The sequence below is a fragment of the Amblyomma americanum genome, chromosome 9, assembly GCF_052857255.1.
Source record: "Amblyomma americanum isolate KBUSLIRL-KWMA chromosome 9, ASM5285725v1, whole genome shotgun sequence".
In the NCBI taxonomy this organism is placed as follows: domain Eukaryota; kingdom Metazoa; phylum Arthropoda; class Arachnida; order Ixodida; family Ixodidae; genus Amblyomma; species Amblyomma americanum.
In genome coordinates, this window is record NC_135505.1 from 144,772,910 (window position 1) to 144,796,824 (window position 23,915).

General features: G+C 45.6%; 1 protein-coding gene across 1 annotated transcript; it reads left to right on the forward strand.

Moving 5' to 3' along the window:
* Positions 1-4,045: 4,045 nt before the first annotated feature.
* Positions 4,046-23,521, forward strand: LOC144105691 (venom metalloproteinase antarease-like TtrivMP_A). Its single transcript, XM_077638797.1, has 13 exons — positions 4,046-4,291; positions 6,309-6,481; positions 7,299-7,391; positions 8,626-8,764; positions 11,095-11,252; positions 12,426-12,500; positions 14,004-14,131; positions 14,239-14,288; positions 16,182-16,290; positions 17,050-17,220; positions 17,971-18,106; positions 20,598-20,717; positions 23,372-23,521. The coding sequence occupies exons 1-13, from the start codon at positions 4,222-4,224 to the stop codon at positions 23,414-23,416; spliced, it is 1,467 nt and encodes a 488-aa protein (XP_077494923.1). The 5' UTR covers positions 4,046-4,221; the 3' UTR covers positions 23,417-23,521.
* The last annotated feature ends 394 nt before the right edge of the window (positions 23,522-23,915 follow it).

The window sequence follows — 23,915 nt, forward strand, 5'->3', positions numbered from 1 at the left end:
CACTCGATCACCATTAACACCATACAAGTGGATACCCGATGGCAAAGGTGCAAATTGTTGAGAGTGTAGAAACGTCCAACTACGTCTATGGTTGTGACGTAGTCACAGCGTGTGACACGTCACTTCCGGCCACGCATCAGCCCCAGTGACGTCATGGCACTTGTTAACTGCGCTTTCAAGCTAAATGTGTAACAAAGGCACGTTATGTGAGTAGTACTTTGGTTCTTGAAAAGAACCCGTCGCAAGATGTTCACAGCGGCTTCGTGACTTTTTAATGGATAACGAAGTTTACAATAAAAGAACAGTCAATCACTGGGAGTGTGCTGCGGACGACAATGACAACTGCGACCTAACGTGTGGTTCTGATCTGTGCTTTTGGAAGGTAGTCTCGAGATCTGCCTTGGAAAGATTGTTTTCGGAGGCTGTATTGAAAAACGTCATTGAGACGTGCGTTAAAAAAGTAACAAAAAGTTCATTTTAAGAAATGTAATGTGGTTCTCAGATATGGTTTTTAAAAACGCTTTGGGATATATTCGCCCTTGCAGTTTGATTTTGGGAGATTATATTGAGAAATGCTATTACAACATACTTTCAATATCAGTCATTAAGAGTTTCTTTCAAAAAACCGTTATGAGATATGCTTTTGAAAGGTCTTTTTGGAACACGATTTTGGGAGACTATATGTAGAAATGCTACTGAGACACATTTTCGATATGTTGTTTCAAGAATTGCGTTGAATACATATGGATGATGAAGATGATAGTGAAATTTTATGGCGCAAGGACACCTGACGCCAAAGAGCGCCATGGCACAAGGCATTTTCGTTTGCTCAAGGTAGGGTCAAAGACCCACTTCCCAAGAATTTCACCTTCATTAAGCTGAACACCAGACCAGGGGAAAGCTTGTACCCACTGTATCACCGGTGGGTACCCGGCGGCACTGGGGATCGAACCCCGCACCTCCCGCATGCGAGGCGAATGCTCAAAGCACTAGGTAGCGGTAGGCTATAAAGAAAGATGACTCAGAAGCAAAAAATTGCAGTCGTGTCCCCAATTGCTGGACGATAAATTCTGCAGGCGCATTTCCTCTCCTCATAACCTCCTTTTCCTCCTCGCAAAGGAAAACATGACGACACTCCAGTGCTAGAATGCTACCTTTCATCTCATTTTTTGTTCTCACCGAGTTTCCCTAAGAAGACGCACTAATATGAACGATCTTGTTCAATCCCGGCCGTGGCGTCAGCGTTCAGATGGAGGCGAAACGCTAAAGGCGCCCGTGTGCTATGCGATGTCAGTGCGCGTTAAAGATCCCCAAGTGGCGGAAATTATACCGGAGCCCTCCACTACGGCACCTCTTTCTTCCTTTCACTCCCTCCTTCATTCCTTACTAACTCTAACGGCGTGGTTGAGGTATCCACTGAAAAGTCAGACAGTACCTTGGCTTGGGCTATAGTTGGTAATAGTTTTTTGAAAACCTCTTTCTCTCTTCCTTTTTTCGCTGCCTCCCTCATTCAAGGTTACTAACGGCGTGGTTGGGGTACCCACGACGAAATCAGACAGTTACTGCGTCGTTTCCTCAAAACCAAAAATTTATGAGCGATGTCACCGCACGCTAAAAAACCCTAGTTAGTCGAAATTGTTCCGGAGCCGTCCGCTGTATAAGGCACTTCTTTCAGTTCGTTTTTCCCACCTTATTTTCGTGCACTGCCTTTGAAAACATTTTTAATGCGTTACTATTTAAGTGTTTCCTCCTCCTCAGCGCTCGTAGGGGAGAGGCCGGAAGGTGCCACCTGCCGTTGGTGGCAGGTAGCAGGTGTAGAGTGAGAAGTCCCGGGACTCTGCACTTACAGGAGAAAGGTGCAGGTCTGGAGATTGACTCAGAAAAATGAGTGACTAACAATGAGTCAGAAAAATAAAAACAACAACAGCAAAGAGACGGTCATAGCATAACAATAATTCGATTTGTAGGGCCGTGTTCTTACTTTGCATACGCCTGTGCTTGCATAAAATGTCATGAGCCGTTGATTGTCACGATATGCTTGTACATTTTTCATCTCCTCCTGCCATAGCTTCATGCGAGACTGTAGTACGAGAAAATAAAAAAAAAGTGAAATACCTCCACTCAAGGCACGGTTCAGATGTCCACCGAGGGTGAATAGTTAGCAAGCCTTTGCCTTCATCATAAACAATTTATTATTGCCTAAAAGCGCAGACATCTTCTTGAGGAGCCTCCAGTATTAATCTACTGAAAAAATTTTTTCTTTGACGTGGTAGAAAACAGCGCAGCGATGACGGACACGTACGAAGAAAGAAGACGGAGAAGCGCTTGTCCGTCTTCTTTCTTTGTACATGTCCGTCGTCGCTGCGCGGTTTTTTACCACGTCCATGATGCACCAACTAGGTCAGTTGTCTGTTCTTTTGTAATTTTTCATTCTTTTAAAGGAAAGCAAATGGCACAATAATTTCTCGGTGGACAACTAAACCACGCCATATTTGAAGGGAGGAAGGTGGGAGTGACAGAAGGTAGAGAGAAAGACGCACTGTAGTGGAGGGCTCAGGAATAATTTCGACCACCTGGGGATCCTTAAGCGTTGACTACCCGCCCCAATACAATTAATTAATTAATTATATCAATACTGCAGGCCTTGAGGCTCAAGCAGGAGGGGCATAAAAGTTATGCAAATACAACTGACAAATACAAATGGCACATACAAATGTTCTGGGGACAGGATAAAGAGAAAACAGCAACACAATTCTGATTGTATCTGAGCAAAGGAGGCAGAGAATGCTTAAAAAAACTAATTGCAAACGTACGCAACAGCTACACAAAGAGTATTGCCGCAAGAAAAAACAAAGCATAGACAATGAGAAGTAATATAAAATGCGAAAGATGTGTCATGTTATCAATTTAAACCTTGAATGACATCAATGTTGCTTAGTTGTGATTGTGGTTGGTTGTTCCATTCGCTTATTGTGCGCAGGAAAAAAATAATATCTAAAAACGTTTGTTTTGGTGCTATATGGAGTGAGAGAGACATGTCGAAGAATAAATTTTACCAGCCGAGAAGATACGAGGGACAAGAGGAGAACCTACACAGGACAAGGCTGGACTAACAACTACTGTGTAGGTTCTCCTCTTGTTGCTAATCTTTTTTCGGCTGTTAAAAATTATTCCTTGGCATGTCTTACCAACTGGCCCACCATTCAGCCTTGCTTCAGAGAGGCATGGTGTCGATGACGTGTTCTGCGTGCAGTAAGTGGTGTTATAAACGGGTCGGGAGTTAGAGCGAGAAGATAATTTTTAAGAAACAAGATAAATTTTAGACGCTGAATTTTTCTTCTCGTTTTAAGTGTCGGGATTTTATGTTGCCTCATTACAGGTGCTGAGAAGTCAGTTGCACGGCACTTCGAAAAAAAAAAGTACCTTCCCTAGGCTGTATTTTTTCGAGGGCGTCGATGTTAGCGTTAGTATAGGAGACCCATACAGTACATGCATATTCGAGATTTGGCCGAATTATTGATATTAAGCTAAAAACATTGTCTGGAATTGTTGTCTGGAAGCATTGAGGGAGAGCCAAAGGTTTACGAGAAAGATACGAATCCCGAACAAAAAAGAAAATAACGGTAATACTAGCTGTATGATGAGAATCTAATCGCTATAGCTGCCTTTTCTGCTTCAAGCAACTTTCCAGACAAGGCGACATTCACATCTAAGGCCAGAGATTGCTCTGGCCGGCGCAAGGTGGTGATTAACGTTTCTTCCGAAAATTTCATACAAGTTGCAGCCAGCTTTCGATTTTTTTCCCCTCGCGACATGTGCAACGTAGCGACTGAGGCGACATGAGTCGTGAACTAGTCATCGTTACTTCTCGGAAAGATTGCAGTCACGTCATTGTTTGGTCTCAAGACGAATGTCTCTGATTTTCGCGCTGACTAGGCGCGGCCTTCTGCCCGACGAAACACACCCTTCAGTGACATTTCAAACACATGTGTCATCAGAAGAAATAAAAAGAAAAATTGTTGGTTCACTCGGCCACACTGGGCTTGCGCTCAAAGGGCGAAGCACACTGACGACAGCGGCTAATAACACCGGTGTGCACTAAGTCAGTACTGAGAGTGTTTTTCCCTCTATTGACCTGAATGACTCATTTAAATATAACTCAGCAGCGGCACTTGTTTCGAACAGTAGCACACCGGATCGAACAGTAGCACTGCTTCGAGAATGACTTTTCCAGCTCTTCACAAAGTGGGAGCCATCGTCATCGTCATTTTTCTGGCACGTGCTGTCAAAGGTAAGGCAAATGGTGATTTGTTATCTTACCGAATTCTTCTTGCCGGTTGCGATTAAAGTACGATTGTTGATAAAAATGGAGTGGCACTGTCGGGTATATCACGAAGGTGCTAGGATGTTAAGTAGGCGCGATTAACATACAGCAGCTGGAATGGATAATGCCATTACCGTATCTTCAATGTGATACATGTCTCAGCGTGCACATAAGGATTTTGTAGATGATGGATTGGGTGTGCTTCCACTCAGTTGTAAAATAGAAGCGAATATCATTACTGAAATACGTATGCCAAGCAAACATTACGAACCATGCTCGAGCTAGAATAAAGGTTAAGAGAAATTGTAGGAAACATGTGTTTCGAGTTAGAAAAATGTTGAAAGGCACTAATGATGCCAGTGTCCTTTTCTGATTATGCTGTAAGCTTCGGTGAACACGGAGACGCTTGTAATAACAATCTGAATACCTAGCATTGCGAATACGCTGAATTTTGATTACTTGAAATCACTTCCGGACTACGCGTGATTTATTCCAAGGACTTCCGTGTTTCAAAAATTTAGGGCAATGTGGAAGCTGAACAGGGAAACAGAAACACAATGACATGAGCGAGAAGTAGCGCTACTCAGAGCTTTAACATTAAACTCTGTCTTAGATACATTTTGTTTTTCCTCTGCCGCTATTTTGTCTAGCGTATACATTGCGTTGAACGATTCTAAGTCGCACCAACTAGCCGCTATGCCTGCTCTTTTGATTTCTGTGCGTTCCCATTACCCCCCCCCCCCCCCGAAAGATAGCAAAAGATTAAAAAATGGCGGTGGTTTAGCTCTGGTTCAACCTGGAGCGACGCGATAGCTACAGCTGGCCAAGTGGAACTCGCTCAGTCGAATTGCAGTCAGTCTTTCGCCGCTACGTTTCGCTGGGCGTTCCTTCTTCTTCGTCCCACATGACACGGCGCATGCGCACAGCTGTTGCAGCTGTTGCGCGACGCGTCGCCGGCAGCAGCAGCTGCTCTGCACCACGTGACCAACGGGCGCACCACGTGATCCACCCACGTGACCAACCACGTGACCAACGGCGCCGCCACGGAGCTCAAGTGGCGCCACGCTGAAGGGTCCAAGAGGTAGCGTAGTGAAGCTATCACTACAAAAAATTAGAGCCGACACGGCAAGAACGAAAGAAAAACTATGAGGACGCTTAAATCCCATTAAGAGTGGAACGCGATATCATTAGATTTCACATCTTTCGCAGCTTCTTTCCAACTCCTCTACGTGATTAGCCAGTGAATGTTTCCTTTGAAGTCACATGACCTTGTGACATCGTACCTATCTCGACCAATCTGTGAATTTCGTGATACCGGACAGCCCCAGGTTGCTCCTGACGTGAAATTTAATGCTATGCAGATTGCAGTCTAGAACTCGGTTGCTCACAATCCGGTGGACCGGTTGTGATGACGCCCCAAGGTCACGTGACCTGTCTCGACCAATCAATAACTTTAGCTGCCACCTACCACTGTGAGCAGGTCGCTCATAATCCTGTGGTCAGGTTGCCACCTACTACCGTGGGCAGGATCTGATGACGACACAAAGTCAAGTGAGTTCTCTTGACCACATCATGGCGTTTCATCAAGTGACTTCTGTCGACAATCGGGGAATTTCGTGGCATCAGACATCGGCTGGGATTTGATGTGATGATAACTCTAATGCAACTGCATTAAAAAGGCAGCTCTTACGACATACAGGCTCCTGAGTTTTTTTTCCCGCCGTCCGTACATGTATCCACCGGCTTTCACCAGACTCCTAAGAAAACAATGTTGGGTGTCCGCTGTTTAAATCAATCAATCAATCAATCAATCAATCAATCAATCAATCAATCAATCAATCAATCAATCAATCAATCAACCACTTTCACCGGAAGGAAAGGCATAGATGACGCTCTGATGAGCTTGACTGGCCGCTGGGCTTCGCATAGCGTTACGTACAAGTTTTGTTAACTTTCACTTCCTCCATTTGCGCTGGCAACGAAGGTGCGCCGCAGCCGAGGCTGGTCTACCCGAGACTCCTTGAAGAGCGGGCTGCAGACGGCGCCAAGCTGGTGCACATCCACGAAGACCTCACCCTCAGCCTGCTCAGAGCGTCCGTTGCGGCGCCTACGCTGACTGTCCACGAGTTCGAAAATGGCACACCGGCTGTCCGCTTCGTAAGTGCAATATAAAGTCCGCTGGAGCGCTTGTTTTCATTAAAGTTTTTGTCTCCTACGATGGCGAGGCAATAAGCTAAGTGCTATAGGAGTCCTGAATATCGCATGCAGGTAATCAAAACAGGATATGCAGTGGCATTTAATTGTTCTGTCCAATCGAAGTAAGAAGATGTTCAACAAAGTGCTAAACTGGTCCTGCATGCTTTGGCTGAAGGGTCCGAAAGAGCGCAGTTTGCAGAAACTGTCTTGAACGTTGAGGATGTTCATTGCATTGATTACCAGCACAATTCTACTCCTGGAACGAGGAGACTGGGCAGAAGTAGGTACCCAGGAGGCAACAGTGACGTCAGGTATGGGCAGTGACGTCAAGGGATAATGAATGACGTACAACGTGATCGTCGAAACCCCCCCCCCCCCCTCCCCCTTCCCCAGAAAAAAAAAAGAGCTTAAAGTAGTACATTTGTTGCAGAGTCATTAACTCTTTTCCAAGTGTGTATACTGGCAGTCTAGAAATAAAAGAGTTTTTAATCTGACAAGTTTCAGCTCACACAAGCAAAACTGGGATGTGGGAGGCATTAAAGTTATGGAGAAAATTAACAGTCCCGCAGACTTCATGAGGGTTTGTAATCGTGACAAGCAAATAGAGCATTTTATTCGTCCGTGAACACCGGAGAAACATTAGAGTTTGTGACTGCGCCTTTTTGCACACCTTCCTCCATTGGGCAGATTCGGCAGTCTGGCATTGAGGGCCTCGCAGAACAGCTGCCAGTGTAGGAAAGGAAGGCACAACAGCTTCAGTGCTTCGCTCCATTTCCAGATCAGAGGTGAAGATATCGACGGAAATCTTTACGAAGACCGCAAAAACTTCGCCACGGTCGCGGTGAGAACTGTCTCCGACGCTTTGGAGCTGGTAAGTTTCTCGAAGGATTCGTCTTGTATTGTGAGTAAGGTCTTCATTAGGCTTTTAACCTTGTTGGGTTGAAAGCGTTACCGAAGTGATCTCCGATTACGCATAAGACGCTGCGTACAAAACCAGCATGTTGTGAGATATCAGTTGCAAGAGAATGTATTTGCCTCTTTTTTAACACCTGATCTTCGTTAACACGGACGAAGGTCGCACTGCCTGAGCTACATGGGAGCGAGAATAACACAGCGTTGTATAGCCAAAAAAGTCGGCTTTTTGCACGTCGATATCAGAGACAATGTTAGGCACTAACAGAACAAGGCGCAAAGTCAACCAGGCAACGCGTGAAGAAGGATTGAACTCCGCAGCGAGCTGATGAGCATTGCAGTGGGATTCTTCCAACACGGGCCTGTGTATATCATTCCTGTAAAAATAATTTTATTCACCTATCCACTGATCCTGTCACTCTACACGTTGTTATCGGTTAAATTAGGAGGGCACAAAGCTTGAAACACTTAGTGTTACGTGAATAGAAGAAGTTTGATCAGACATTTAACCTGGAAACTTGCTGTCCGCTTGTGGCCAGAGTAAAAAAAAAGAGAGAAAGTCGAGGTGCCCCGCTTACACGAATTCAAAGATCATTGCAAAAAAGAATTGTTACTAAAAGAAAAGTCGCGGCTTTGTTTTGTGCTCGCAGACCAGTCCACTAACTACCCCCCCCCCCCCCCCCACCTTCTACGATCACGTAAGTCTCTTACTTGGTGCTACTCCACACACAAAAAGAAGCGGAGCAGTAATATGTGACCACTGTGGCAACGCGAATGTTGCCGTCATTTATTACATTTTATGTGCATTAACGATTTTTTTCTTTATTCGCACGAGTAGTTTCAAGGCCTCATATGGAGACATTATATAGAGAAAAAAACTGATATCTTTTTGAAAAATAAATCGAGAGCTTCCGCCAGCAGCCAGCAGCCCCGAATGACATTAAGATAAAGGCAGAGTAATCTGTGAAGGACAATACAACGCGCAAACGCTAGCCAACGTGGCAGCTTTGGGGGCGGGATCTGGACAGAAAGAAGGCTTAACTGAGCTGTGTTGCGAGAAGTTTTACGGCCGCACGCTTTGGAAAGTCTGATGGTAAACAGGCATTTTTGTCAACCTTAAAACAGTCTCCGATAATGAGAAAGAAAGGTCAGACCGTTGTCCAGTTTTATATTTTTTGATGTCCACTTTATAGGACGGCGTTATCGGACCGCGTCACAGGATCGCTCCTGCACCAACGATGGAAAGGTCCGAGGAGGGACACGTGCCTCATCATATCTACGAAATAGAGGAGAAAGAAGGGGCCAAATACGATGCCCTCCTCCCAAAGAAAGGTATGCTTCTGTGCTGTGTTGCAGAAGAAAACACGTGCACCCGTGCACTCGTGTCATGCACAAGTGCATAGTTATGCACCGCTGTGCAATCTTTTTGTAATATCACGGGAGCGTCGCCCAGTCGACGATCGTTCAGGGCCCAATACAGGACCGCAGTGGCGACACGGACGAGCGTTGGCGCATGCGCACAGAGCGCTTGCCAGTTTGCAGCGTCGTCTGCTCGGCTGTTCTGCTGACGTGACACAAACCCCGCTGACCATGCAGAACTGCAGTGGCGACTCCACAGGGTTTCTAAATGTTATCTAGAGGGAAAGCTGACCGCGCTGCACCCCAGACACCATCGACGCTCAAAGGTTTGGTTTGGTTTTATGGCGGTTTAATGTCCCAAAGCGACTCAGGCTATGAGGGACGCCGTAGTGAAGGTCTCCGGAAATTTCGACCACCTGGGATTCTTTAACGTGCACTGACATAGCACAGTACACGGGCCTCTAAAATTTCACCTCCATCGAAATTAGACCGCCACGGCCGGGATCGAACCCGCGTCTTCAGGGCCAGCAGACGAGCGCCGTAACCACTCAGCCACCGCGGCGGCTAGGACGCTCAAAGCATCATGAGCTGATGAGCTACTTCGTGCAGGGCAGTCGGATTTTTTCGGAAACCAGAGTGGCGTTACTGAGATTTGCCAATTCCGTCCATGGCGCGCCTCGCGCGCAGACGACTTTGGCACAACGTAGTGCGCAAAAGCTATAGTAGCCAAAACGCAAAAGCGCACGATGACAATAAAAGGTTTATGTTTTCCGTAATGCCATTAAAAAGCCTCTCAAAGTGTTTAAGCAACAACATTTTTTATTAGTCAAATGTTTTAGGGGAATCCCCCAAAGTGGAGTAAATTTGTAATAAGAAAGTGATGACTTATTTTCATCTACCCAAGCGGAGCCATACGGCTACAGAGGAAAGCTATACAGCTTTCTCGGAAACTTCGCCGTAAAAAAAAAAAAAAAAAAAAAATTCGTCCTGGTCCGGGGTTTTGGCTGCGCTTGGGTGGATGCCAATGAGTAATTACTCCCTTATTATAACATTTTTTATTAGTTTCTGTGGTGCGCAATACTTGGCCAATAGGAGAGCGAGCCATCGCTTATTATATATATATATATATAATTATAATTGGTTTTTGGGCGGGAAAGGAAATGGCGCAGTATCTGTCTCATATATCGTTGGACACCTGAACCGCGCCGTAAGGGAAGGGATAAAGGAGGGAGTGAAAGAAGAAAGGAAGAGAGAGGTGCCGTAGTGGAGGGCTCCGGAATAATTTCGACCACCTGGGGATCTTTAACGTGCACTGACATCGCACAGCACACGGGCGCCTTAGCGTTTTTCCTCCATAAAAACGCAGCCGCCGCGGTCGGGTTCGAACCCGGGAACTCCGGATCAGTAAACTTTGCATTTACATGGTTTTCTGCTCGTGTGTTGCAATTTTTAGACAGGATATTGAATGTTAGGGCATTCTCGGTTATCGAACAACGTTAATTTTTGCAATATTTATTGGCCAAAAGTCGTGGTTCTGCAGTCGGTAGCTCTCTGTCCCATGATGCCTAGAGCGACCATGGTGACTGAGGTGGTCTTGAGGAAGCTTTATGCAAACTCCCATAGTCGGGGCGCCAGCTTTCCCTCTAGTTAATAGTAAGAAACTGCATGTTTGAAGCGTCGTATGCTTGGCTGTTCTGCTGACGTGGAACAACCCCCGCTGATCGTCTGCTCGCTGCATGGGACGCCGAACGACTGACTGCTCGGCGCTCCCTTGATCTTTTTAAATAGTTGGAGAGCTGTACACTGATGTGCACGCAACGAGTATAGCGTTCGAAAATGTTTAACGGTTCTTCAGTTCTGTGCACTACAGTGCTTTATACCATCCAGGCAGCACCTGCTTTCTATAAAGGCAGCAAGCGATTTGCAATTAAATCTGAGCGACAGTTCTGGCTCTTTTCTTTTTTAAGCAGTGATTTTTCGTACAGGCTTGCATTTATACGTTTCCGCTTCGTTTTGGAACACAGCAAGAAAGTATTTGGTATGCGCTGACTCACTGAGAGCAAACTTTTCGGTGCCCGTTGTTCATTGCTTGCCTGTGGATGCTGCTTTGAAGTATCTAACAGCCGTAGCTAGAAAGTAATCCACTGGCTGTTAAGAGTTCAACTGTATACTCTTTTTTTCGCCACTAGTTTCGTTCGCAGAATTTTAAAAGTAGGCTTAGCCTGATCGAAACCTCACAGATTTGCAGTTTTTTTTTTTAGGTTGGGGCTTCTGGTACTGATTTCCCCTCTCAAATATTTCAGATAAAGCGACGCTCATAAGGGAGAGGCAGTACAACCCTTACCAAAGGGTTCCTGCGCACGTAACAATAGAGTTGTTTGTCATCTCAGACAAGAAGCACCAAGAGCGCTTCGGCAAGATGGAAAGGTTGCTCGGATACTTGTGCGTCATGGTTAACAGCGTGAGTAGCACCAGATATTTCTCCATATTTATCTCCTGGTTGAACCTCGCGTGAGCACTCAAAGGTGTTTCTACAAATACCGAAGCATCATTTGCTCACGCAGTGGTTTGTAGAACGCGACAGTGTGCAGGTAACAGGTTACCTGTGGCAACAACACGTACAACATTTGTGATTGAATATGGGGAGGGCGGAAGGGGTTAAATCAAAGAAATGCAAGTAAGCTAACTGCTTTTCTACTTCGCGACCTGAGCACAACAGAGACCGGGGATGGCAGCATGACAAAAGAAAACGTAGGCCGCTTATCTGACAACACCCGAAGGTCACGAGAAAGCTTCACCGTCTTAGCAGACGCTTATAGTACACGCCTCAAAGTTGCCTTCATATTAGGAACCATAAATTAAATATAAAAGGGTGATTTCACACAGCAGTTGCTGCTATGGCTCCTCCCTAATACTCGGAACTTGGTCCTGCACGTATTCTATGTGTGTTGAGGCTTTAAAAGTGAAATAAAAACAAAGGCAACTCTGCCTGAGTCGTGCTTAAACCAATCAGGATGAAAAATAAATAAGCCCAAGGAAAAGCAAAGAGAAATTTCATCCACCAGTAGGTGAAAATAATTGAAAAGAGAAAGAGAAACCACGAAGCTATTCCATAGATGAAGGGGATGGAGAAAAGTCAATCTCCCCCGTCGGCCGGAATCCTTTGGGATACAGCAGCAGCAAGGACTTGACCGATGATGTCCTGCTGGACGTTAGGGTCTGGGCTTCAGAGCAAAACCTCCTAGTCGGACATGTCCACACCATGTGGATCAAAGTTGCTGCCTCGTCACAAAATATGCACTGTGATCTGAAGACTTCAGGGTGCCACTTGCTATAGAGTACAGGGTTGGGAGAAACCCCCGTTCTGTAATTTTCTCCACATAACCTCCTATCTCTTATTGAGCTTTCTGTCCGCTGGCGGATAAGTTTGTCAATTTAGTCTGTCGTGCGTTGGTTTTACCCAATATACATCCAATATACATCCAATATACATTTCTATCCTGTATGCCACAGAGGCTTACTTTTCGTAGTCATAACGTACGCTTCGTGAAACACAATCTCGGCTGTGAGGATGCGGGTACTCAGACGGATACTGCGCATTGTATTCACAAATCATCACATTTCCTCCTTCCAGGCGAACCTACGCTACCAGGACACTGTCGCTCCGAGGGTGAAGCTCCTGCTGGTAGGACTCGAAAGAAGTCTGCAGGTGAGTGTTGTGTTTGCACCAGTTATATGCTACATCTTCATGCGCTGCCCTTACTTAAAAATTATGAGGTGCAGTTAAGTTTCCTTACGCGCGGAAATGCGATAGCTGTGCGCGGTTCGCCACCTACGCCATCTGCTGGGCCGTACATTGCGAGGGGGTTTTCAGTGGGTGCCACATGATGGCGCTACGACTGCACGCCAAGCACGGAGGAAATTTACCGGAAGTGGAGAAAATTTGTACTCGCTTGGTTGCGACATCTGTAAGTAAAATGCGCATAATTACTCATGTAGTCCTCAGTACATATCTTGAAGGTACGTTTTTAAGGACTGTGCATTCACTAGACGCGCCTTTATTCAGCTTCAAACGTCGAAGTGTCGTGGAGGATTGCGATTTCAATGACAGTAATGTGTACCCGACTGGCTACCCAGGATGGAAAATTTGAGGCTGTTGAGAGAATTCTAAACCTGACAAGGCCTGACAGGAAGATCTGGCAGGTTGCTGGTGTCAGGATTTGGTGAATACCTCTGAAGATTTTGTAGTGTTTTGTCGAAGCATGACAATAAAAAAAGTTGCCGCCACCGTCTGGAAGACGAAGTAACCAGCATTAGCTGTTTGGTTTACTAGAATTGATGTGAATGAGAGTTAAGTGAGGTACAGCAATGGAAATACGAATTTGTACGTTTATTTCTTCATATAATAATAATTGGCCGACATCTCAGATTTATAAGTGACATCACCAATCAGTAACCAATTGGATATGTAAGTGGCGCCACCAATCAATAACCAATTCAATATACTAATGACGTCACCAATCAATCTCCAATTGGGTTGCTATATCGATTTACTATGGGGGCCGCCATCTTAGATTCTACGGACTTAGAAAATTTCACGCCGAAAGGAGGTGGTAGCAGACCCCCCGAAAAGGAGCAACAAGAGCTAACGCTTTTAAAAAAAAGTGCAGTGGCAGATTGGCAGCGACCCACCGCGGTGGCTGAGTGGTTAGGGCGCTCGGCTACTGATCCGGAGTTCCCGGATTCGAACCCGACCGCGGCGGCTGCGTTTTTATGGAGGAAAAACGCTAAGGCGCCCGTGTGTTGTGCGATGTCAGCGCACGTTAAAGATCCCCAGGTGGTCGAAATGATACCGGAGCCCTCCACTACGGCACCTCTTCCCTTCTTTCACTCCCTCCTTTATCCTTCCCTTACGGCGCGGTTCAGGTGCCCAACGATATGTGAGACGATACTGCGCCATTTCCTTTCCCCCAAAACCAATTATTATTATATTGGCAGCGTCCCCGTCTCGCGCGCCGGCGGCCCGGGTTCCATTCCCACCTAGACCTAGACTTTTTCTTGTTATTTTAATTACCAAACAACCTATGATTGGCAGTTCATGCGGACAATTTTGAGGACAGCCTCTGTCTACAACTTCCGTCCACACCACTCATGAGCCAAGAAGGGCTTTCGCCTTAAAACCTGTTTATTGTTTGTTTTGGAATCTGCGCAGACCGAGCCTTACCTCCACGGAAACGACAGATACATGGACGACACAGCCACGATACAGAGGCTGACGCACTACGTTGATCTGAAGAAGCGAGAATATGGGTACCCGGATGTAGTGTACCTCATAACCGGGTAACTAAAACACCTAATTCTTGAACTTTGCGCGACTTCTTCGTGTAGTCGTCAGGTTTTCATCACGCTGCAGAGCTTAACTTTGCATCTGGGTTGTTTTCTTCCAGACGTGACATGTTCGCTGCGGATAACGGTGTACCCGACACCAGCCGCAAAGGTAAAGACGAACTTTCTTTGGCGAACTTCATTGAGGAAACACTAAGGCACTTCGATCCAATTTCCGTCTTTTGTAAAATTGCATAGCTTGACTCTGTGTTTTCTGTCCAGTTCTTCGGGCAAGACAAGACGTATTTGTTCATGAGAAATTATAAATAAACTGGATTTTTTTCACCCCGCCACCAAATTCCAACTCGCGCAGTTGGTGATGACTAGGAACCCTAAATTTCTGCAGGGAAAAAAAATTCGGATTGCGCGAACTTAGAATAAAAAACCGACAATACTCCCCGGGGGCCATCAGATAATGCTTCAGAATGCACCTGGCGTTCTATTTGGAAACACGGAATGCGTGCAGGGCAATTTTTTTTTTCTCCGAGACAGAGAAAAGCAATGTAATCTAGACACAGTGGTTAGCAAATGTAATCAGAGTTTTCGTGTGAAAAGGCCTCTCAACAAAATACCTGTCGTTTGTTATTTGTTTCCTAGCTTATAAAAGCTCTGCCCAGTTTTAAAGTAGCCTCTCTGTCATTAAACGCAGTAATGTATCGATAAGGCTAAAATTAATTTGTCCACAGTGCCACTTTAAAAGCCCATGTAACTGTTCCGAACAGTTTTTTCACCCCTTCAATTTTTTTTAATGTTTTATTGCTGCAATCTGAACTGAAGGTCTTCACTACGATATTTTGTATGCGTTAGAAACATTATGCAATGGAGGGTTTTTGCAGTAGCTAAGGTCCTTCCGGGCTCCCAGCAGGTGAAATATTTCGTACGCTTATCTGGATTAAGGTCAAAGCTGTCTGGTTACACATTATTTAGTAGTGGACATATGCTGCTTCCTCGGCCCTCCTAAGCCCGTTTATTGTTTCATTACTAGCGGAACTAGCGGCAGGAAATGTGTAATCTCTGACGTCAGCAGTATTTGCTGAGTTTCGCAGACATTGGCGGTAGCCGCGCTGAGTCGTGAGTGACGTCCCGTTGATGTCTATGGCGCAAGGCGCTCCACTTTTCAGTCTTGACTTTAAGGTTGGTGTCCGCGCTTCTTCGATATTTTTCTGGACGTGTCTCTAGCTCAGCTTCTTGGGTGCTTAAAAGGGCATTTATCAAGCTCGCCAGCGCACCCTACACACTGTGCTTCCACGTTGCATAGCACGTATAGGCTCAGTCAAAAATGTACAGCCCAAGGGGTCTTCTACTGGGCCCTGCATCGCGGCTCCTCTTGTATACTCAGGAACCCTAATCTCACGACGGCGACAGGAACTTAAAGGAGTATAGACACCTAACTTTGGCGGCATTTTTTCCTCTCTATAATTATGCGGAAGACACTACTACACATGAATCACCGTGTGATAATCGCCTACGACGGCTAAATAATTTATAATCGAATTTTTTTCTGTCTTGCTGCTTCGGTTTCAAAAGCCGAACGATGGCCGCGACGTCAGAGTGTGCTTCTGTGTCACGTAAGGCATAGAAAAACGTCCATATAATCGCTGCTTCATCGTTTTAATTTACTGCAGCGCTGAATCCAGCCTTCATAAAGGGCCGCAATGACAACGAACGTGGAAGCAGTGATTATATTGCAGTTTTTTCATGTCTCACGTGACCTGTAAGCACACGTTGACATCACAGTCCTCATTCGGCCGTTGAAACCGAAACCGAAACAGCACGAGAAAAAATGCGATCATAGATTATCTAGCGGTCGTAGGAGAATACCAGGTGGTGATTCATGTATAATAATGCCTTACGCATCATTGCAAACAACAAAACACGCATCCAAAAGTTAGGTGTCTATACACCTTTAAGTCCTCAAACCTTCCTAGCTTAGGACGGTCAAATGTGCTTAAGAGACCCGGCTATGACAAAGACTGTACGTATTCCCTCCTCCTCACATGTGCAGGACTCGCGTTCGTGACAGGCGTGTGTACCACTAATCTCGTGGCCATCGGCGAAGACACTCCCGGCTCGTACGACGGGATGCACGCGCTCACCCACGAGACGGCGCACTTGTAAGTCGGAGGATCATCACCAGGATATGCCACCTTCACATATGTGACAAAAGAGCCGCAAACGTGCAGTAATTTCAGGGTGTTCATATGGTTACCACAGCGGTAGCTTCCTAAGGAACTTCTCTCTTAAATGAACGGAGTCGCCGTTGACGTCACCGCTGTTGCAGGGTGTAGTAACCCGAAACTCCCACCTGCTGGCCAGGTGGGTCTGACCCATATTTAGCACTTGAATAGGAAGTGGGTGCTCTGGAAAATGTGCCACCTGCGGTGACACGGACAGTGTGAATCTGCAAGCACTTGAAATCGTGAAATCGTGGGGCGGCAAGTTAACTAACGCTGTCACTTCCTCACCTTGAGAGTGAGTGAAAAATGTGCAATCCTGTACTTTTGCATATCCTCCATTCGAAAGGACTTTTGAATTAATGTATATAACAGGATGTATGCAATCGGTTCATTTGAAAGATTATTTATTGAGCTCCAGTAATATAAGATGCTGCGAATTTCGGATGATATGCTATACTTCGCTGTCCACTCTAGCATGTCCGCAAAGAAGGGTTGTCCGGTATAGTTCCTTCTATTGTTTTCCCTCGTCCTAAGTACTTAGGAAATCACAGTGAACGGTAATTTTTGACCTGCAGGCGCATTTCTTCAAAGCACGACTTTCCGCATTTCGTGCAGGATTCCAGGGGAAAAAAAGGTGATCCCCTTCAACCTGCACGTGTGTATACCTATGCCTATCATATCGCTTGTTTTTCGCAGACTTGGGGCTGCCCACGACGGGGAACCGCCGATGAACGAACTAGTTCCGGGCCACCCAGGCGCCCTCGGGTGCCCTTTCAAGCAGGGTTACATCATGAGCTACATAAACAACGGACCTAACTACCACCGCTTTTCCCCCTGCAGCGTCCGGCAGATTCAGTTCGTATTAAGGTAGGTCATCTCACGCCAGTTCAGTCGAGTTTTGCTTTGTTGCCGAAGCCACAGGGGTGAAGGGAAGTAGTTTATATGGAGTTTGGCATAAATGCCAATGTGGAGTAACTTCATTCTGCAGGTCGCACTGAATAAAATTCAGTAGTCGCAATGGTTAGGTGACCGTGGGGGCTTGACACAGATTAACTGCAAAGTAGTTAACTAGGAATGACCAATGAATATCCACATGAAAGCATATTTTCATCGCCTGAAAACGGCGCGCTGGCAGCCTGATAATGCATAAGTATTTCGCTTTGAATATAAGAGAATAAATGCGGCAAAATAAATCTGCTCCAGTCTCAGGCAACAAAATCCGAACAACCTATGTAAATTGAGGGGAGGCACTTCAAATTCTATGTGTAATTTAGAATCAAAAAGATATTTTTCATGACAGCCATTGTGTAGGTCAGGCATGTGCCAGAAGAAAAAAATGGTAGCCAATTTGCAAAATGTAGTGAGATATTAGATATTTGTGAAATGAGATTACTTTAACTTAGAATCTTTTTCAGCTTCTGGGCAAAAAAAAAATATATTACAGCTTTCAATCATGCCAAGCTTTTTGGGTTGACGCCTGTCATTCGACATGCTAAGTGCCATGTCAGAACTGGGCCTTAAAGTTGCACGGATTTTCAGTGCAAGCGGTTTAAGACAGCCGCATAACATGCTTCTTCAAATACTTACTTTCTTGTATCTTTTTATAACCTGTTCCAGGCTGAGAGGGCTACCCTGCTGGCAGGTTAGGTCTAAAGGACACACACTGGATGGCTACTACCCCGGTATAGTGGTGAAGCCGCTTGACCTGTGCAGGTACTCGCTTCCAGGCAGAGCGGACGTTACAGTGGACTCGGTACGATGTCTTCCTATTTTTACATTGAACGTCTGGGCACACAGACCACGCTGTACTCGGGAAGACGAGTGCCAGTTTTATCTCATAGGCTGTTAAAAGGCCCCTGAAACAATGATCAGAGCAAATCTCATTCCTGCGTTTCTATCATTCACAATAGAGACATTTAGAACAGTGCGTAAGCTACCGCTTATCGCCTTCCGCGTGCCACCATTGCTCACGCACTGATTGGTCCAGACGCCGCAGGCGTGCGGGCAGCTGCCCGGCACCTGGCGCCATCTGGCGCCTGCAGGTCGATTTACACTTGCGCGCTTATGGCGCTTGCTATGCAGCAAGCGGCAGCAGTACGCGCTACGCTAAAAGTAAACTGCTTATATAAAATCACGAGAAATATTTCGTCGTTTTATGCACAAGGCACGCGGCGCAATGCAAGTTAACAAGGCGACTCCAGCGCCGCCTCTTCGTCTGCCAGTGGCCTCTTCGGGCGCCTCAATGCACAATCCCGGCCACACGCTGCACTGACTCTTCTAGTACACTCGTCGGGACCAGTATCACCCCCCCCCCCCCCCTTCATAGCAACAACCACCACCATCTAGTACACTGTAGCAATAGCGCTCGTTGGCCGACGATGTCTTTCCGCCATTGAAATTCATCATCATCACTATTCGTTTTTGCAATGAATGCAGCCTCGCTGTCATTATGAAGGTGCTAATCTACCAACCTAAGTTAACTTCAATTTGTCCTCAGCATATCCTTTAAAGTGGCTGCCTTGCCCATATGCCGCGACTGAGACGTTTGTGTGTTGGTTCATGTAATCTCGTGGGGTTCCTTGCAGATGAGCTGCAGCAGTAACCAAGCAGCTTAAATTGCCACATGGATTCCTCTCAAAGACCAATTAGGTTAATTTCAGTCAGAGAGGCGCATGATGTTCGCCAGCTGGGTAAAAATGCCGAAACTTTTCCTCCATGTACCTTAGAGGTGGACAGAGCAGTCCTTGGCATTTTTAAACTCAGAAAAGCAACCTTTGAGAAGCCGGTACTATGCAGCCTGGTAGAAAACGAGAAAATTTCAACGGTTGACAACGCCTTCTGGAAGTTCAAAGCGCAGTATAAGATAGCGGATCGGAGGACTGGACTTTTGCCTGAGCTTTGAATTTCCATAATGCTATAACAATTGGCCGAACAATCAAATCTGTAAGCCATATAACACACCTAAAATGTTTAACGAAAAATAGGATTGCTTTCAATGGGGCTCGATCATTAGCGTTGTCATGAGGGGGCCAGTTTGCACATTTATATTACGAAGAAAAGGGAGACAGAAAGACACGGGTAAAACATCTAATTGCAGCGCCTGTTGATGTAGGTTGCAGCTTGTAGTATTGTATATATACCGGGTGTTCCAGCGAACACTTTCAAAAATTTTCAAAACTAGGCTTTTTGGGACAAAAATATGACTTTTGCGGCATAATATTACCAGTGTTGGCGGACACCAGAAACCTAGTGAATCGTCCTAAGTAGTAAGCTGGTTAACCAATTTCAATCATTCCCTATCTAACTAGTAGAGTTCGGCGCCTTGTTGCAAGTAGTGATTTGTATCCGGTCGTTAGAAATAGCCAAATAAGTTATTAGAATTTCGAAAACACGATTACCCTTGGCGCTGTGGCTCGACAAAACTTGGCCTTTTCGACTAGTTACGTGCACCGGAGGGGTTGCTTTGCCTGAAAGCTTTCGAAAGCGCGTGTATTTTCGCTCGGTGCAGTCAAATTTTGTGGAGCCACAGTGGCGAGGGTAATCGCGTTTTCGAAATTCTTAACACTGATACGGCTATTGTTAAGGAATGGCTACAAATCTCCAGTTGCAACCAGTTGTCTATCTGTTTGTTATCAGAAATTAGTTAACCAGCTTACTACTTGAGACAATTCAGCGGCCTTCCGGTGTCCACCAACACTGGTGATACTGTGCCGCAAAAGCCATATTTTGTACCCCAAAAAGCCTATTTTTAAAATAAAATTCGTAAGTCTTCCCTGTAACACCTGGTATACTAAAGCGAACTGAAAATGCAGAAGCAGTGACGTTGACAATTTTGATGACGACGTAATCACGCTCACTGCCAAGGCTGACGTGCACATGCTACAAAGAAAGGGCCTTAACGATGATATGATGATAATTTTTTTTTTTTTTGCTGCAAGGGCATCTGTGGCCAAATAGCACTATGGCGCAAGGTATTTTCAACTTCTCAAGGTGGGGTCCAAGGCCCATTTTACAAGCATTTCCCCCTAAAGAAGCCGAGCGCCAGGTAGGGGAAAGCTTGTACCAATTGTGTCACCGGTGGTTACTCGGCGACACTGGGGATCGAACCCCGCACCTCCCGCATGCCAGGCGGATGCCATCTATGAGCTGTCGAAGAGTGTGCTATGTCTTTGCAGGGTTGAATTTCGTATTTGCGCCTACTCTCGACGAGGGGATACATTAAGATTTTTTCGTTTATTTTTCAGTCCATCATTAAGCGCTGTAAAGTACGATGTACCTTCTCCGGCATAAACACGTACGGCCACAGAAGCCGCTCGCACTTGGACCTTGAAGCACATGACTTCACAAGTTGCGGGACTGGGACGGTAAGAGATTTCACCCTGGGAATATTTCAGTGCGATTCGTGACCCTGAGATATTTTCATTGCTATGGTCGGTATAATGCGCAACAATGGGGATGCACCAATCTTGCGCTTGGGTGGATGCTTATGAGTAATTACACCCTTATTACAAATTTACTCCACCTTGGGAGTTTCGCCTAAACATGGGAGCAATGAGCAATCTGTATCATGGCATTGAGAATTTCATTCTTGCCCTCAATTTGCACTCAGAGTGAACGATGTATTAATCTTTATTAAACCGAGTGGCTCTTTTTAATTCCTGCTCAACTGCAGCAATTAAAACTCGCCGCGGTGGCTCAGTGGTTAGTGCGCTCGGCTACTGATCCGGAGTTCCCGGGTTCGAACCCGACCGCGGCGGCTGCGTTTTTATGGAGGCAAAAGACTAATACCCCTGTCACACGGGACTTCTTCTCGGCCTTTGCCGTAAAGTTGTCTTATTGCACTAAAGGAGGAAACCGAAAAGGAGCAGCGACGCTGCTACACGGCAAATCCAAAGGAGCTAGAACGTGGCCTCCGTGAATGCCAAAAGTCACCGCTGTGTGTGAAGCGGCGCTAGTAACATTATGAAATTAAAGCAGACGGTAGCACTTCAGCTAAGAGTGCTTTCGTTTATGTTGAAAAAAGTAGCTATCACGATAATAAACGAGCGTTCTGACGGCGAGAAACGGATATTTTGAAACAAAGTTTCTTTTTTTCATCGTTCTCGGTCCGACCACGGTAGGCGCACTTTTCCGTTCGGCTCCTCGTCGTGTTCGAGAAGCGTGCTTTGTTGCTTGTATCTTTGTGCACACAAGCAAACTCAAAACACGCACACAACAAAGAGCAAACGAAAAAAAAAACAGCAAAGCGAGCTGCGCAAGCACTTGTCGATGCGGCTGCTGAAAAGCGTTCAAGTCCTTTCTTAGCAGTGTGGATGTCTTAAGTCATAGCCTCCTCTACGGTTAAGTGCACTGTAACGCAAAATTAACCATTAAATAAGATAAATTAGATATTTTTTTACGGTTTCAAAACTAAAAATGGCGTCAACTTTTTATTCTTTGAGCTCGCTAGCTGGCGCTGCCGTCTGGGTTGCTCCTTAAAGCAACTTTAAGGCCGCTGACGGCCGCCTTTATTGCTACGGACCTTTATCGCAAAGGTCTTGACGCTTTGCCGTGTAGATGCGAGTCACGCGCCATTGGGGCAAATGACCTTAATTTCTAAGGCCTTACAAGTGCCCGTGTGACAGGGGTATAAGACGCCCGTGTGCTGTGCGATGTCAGCGCACGTTAAAGATCCCCAGCTGGTCGAAATTTTGCCGGAGCCCTCCACTACGGCACCTCTTTCTTCCTTTCTTCTTTCACTCCCTCCTCTATCCCTTCCCTTACGGCGCGGTTCAGGTGTCCAACAATATATGAGTCAGATGCTAGCTGCACCACTTACTTTCCCCCAAACCAATTAATAATAATAATAATAATAATAATAATAATAATAATAATAATAATAATAATAATAATAATAATAATAATAATAATAATAAAAATCTCGAACAAGAGTAAACTGCTTGAAGAAAAATTATTTGCGCATTGTGCTGCAAAGATCGATTTAACCGGCTGGTATGAGCGACTCAGTTTTAATGTGAGGTAATCCGCCTGTAAACGTTGAAGTGGTATGTTTAGGAGCAGGGTTACATTTTCAGAACCCTCCTTTCACAAACTCCTCTTGAAATCTTTTGCCGGCAACTTTTAGGGTAATTTCGTAAATTTTTGCTAATTTTATTTCGTTCACCAGTAAAGTCATGCGCTTACTTAACAGGAAAATCTCTCTGGAATCAAGACATTGGCAATTCAACCCTTGTTTGACGAACACTGATTGTACAAGGGCTATGAAAAGAAATGCGAACAGAGTGGAGCCTACGAGCTCGGGTGCTTGCTTTGTTTTTTTCATCACGCTTTTACACCGATGGTAGCAAAAAAGATGCGAGAGTAGTCCTTGATGTTTTCTAGGACGACTATAACGTCTTTTACTTACCACCCAGGTGAAAGCGGGATGAAAAGAAATTCGAATAGGCGCCGCGTTGTACGCATCCCTTTTCATCGCAATGGTACTAAAACATTGCGCGGTTTTCGGGTTGCAAACTCGTATCAGATAAGACGCTGAGACTCTTGCTCTTAGTGCGGAAGCATTGCTTGACGGGGTCAAACCCAACCAAGAACCTTGCAGCGTCCCTCACCTTGAGGGTGCAGAAATAAAGTAAATACTGCCGTGGCTAGGGTTTCGAACCTGCGGCGGCGCAAACAGATATCAGCTTCGCTGGCCCCTGCATTAGAGCACTACGTCATCACCGCAGCCGATCACGCTCGTGTTAAAGTGATGGTGATGATGATGATGTCCTCAGGCTTAAACTGCAACACATTGTCGCACAGTGAATTGCACAACGCAGTCTTCACCAACTTCCATCTGCGGCACGAGCAGGTCGGATAAGTCTAACCCCGATCAGGGCTTAACCTGAGTCTCATATCTTCGCCAGACGTGCTGACGCCCCAGCAGAGTAAAACCGTGAGCCAACTAGGCTAAACACATGTTTTCGCACGTCTACTAGGCTTAACTACGTTAAAACCATACCACTTTTTTTGCCTTCAGGTTTGCGTCCGTGGAATATGCGGCAAGGTAACAAAAACTTCTTGAGCTTGTGCAGCCTACTGGAATGAATGTATACCAACTGGAACAAGTAGATGAGCGAGTGCTTTGTGAACAATACTGCTATAAATAAAATCTGCACGAAAATGGTGATTATGTCGCAGTTTTATGTGTCTGTCAAGTGTATTTTTAACAAGAAATATCAATATATGAAGGTGTTTCATCAATTCTCAACTTTTTCCGCGTGTCTGACGCCTGACGGCGGCCACTGGCCGGAACTGCACGCATAGACACGACCTTCAATTTTTGTATGATGTGCTGAAGAGCACTTAACAAGTGCTTGTCGCCCTGTGACCTTTACTGATGAGTTTACGATTTTTTACTCTTACTTTCGTGCTAAAACGTTAAACACCGTATAGTCATTATTTGTTCTTTTTGTTTTATGAACAACAAACTGCATTCGGTTTTCACGCATGTAATGTTTTGTTTTGTTTCACGCTGTTTTGTTCTTTTGTCGTGTGGAGAAACGTACTGTTACAGGATGTAA

Excerpts from the sequence above, each read along its gene's own strand:
- LOC144105691 (XM_077638797.1), top strand. The coding sequence starts at position 4,222 with ATGACTTTTCCAGCTCTTCACAAAGTGGGAGCCATCGTCATCGTCATT. Across the intron at positions 7,392-8,625 it reads TCTCCGACGCTTTGGAGCTG|GACGGCGTTATCGGACCGCG; the intron begins GTAAGTTTCTCG and ends TCCACTTTATAG. Across the intron at positions 17,221-17,970 it reads CAGATTCAGTTCGTATTAAG|GCTGAGAGGGCTACCCTGCT; the intron begins GTAGGTCATCTC and ends AACCTGTTCCAG.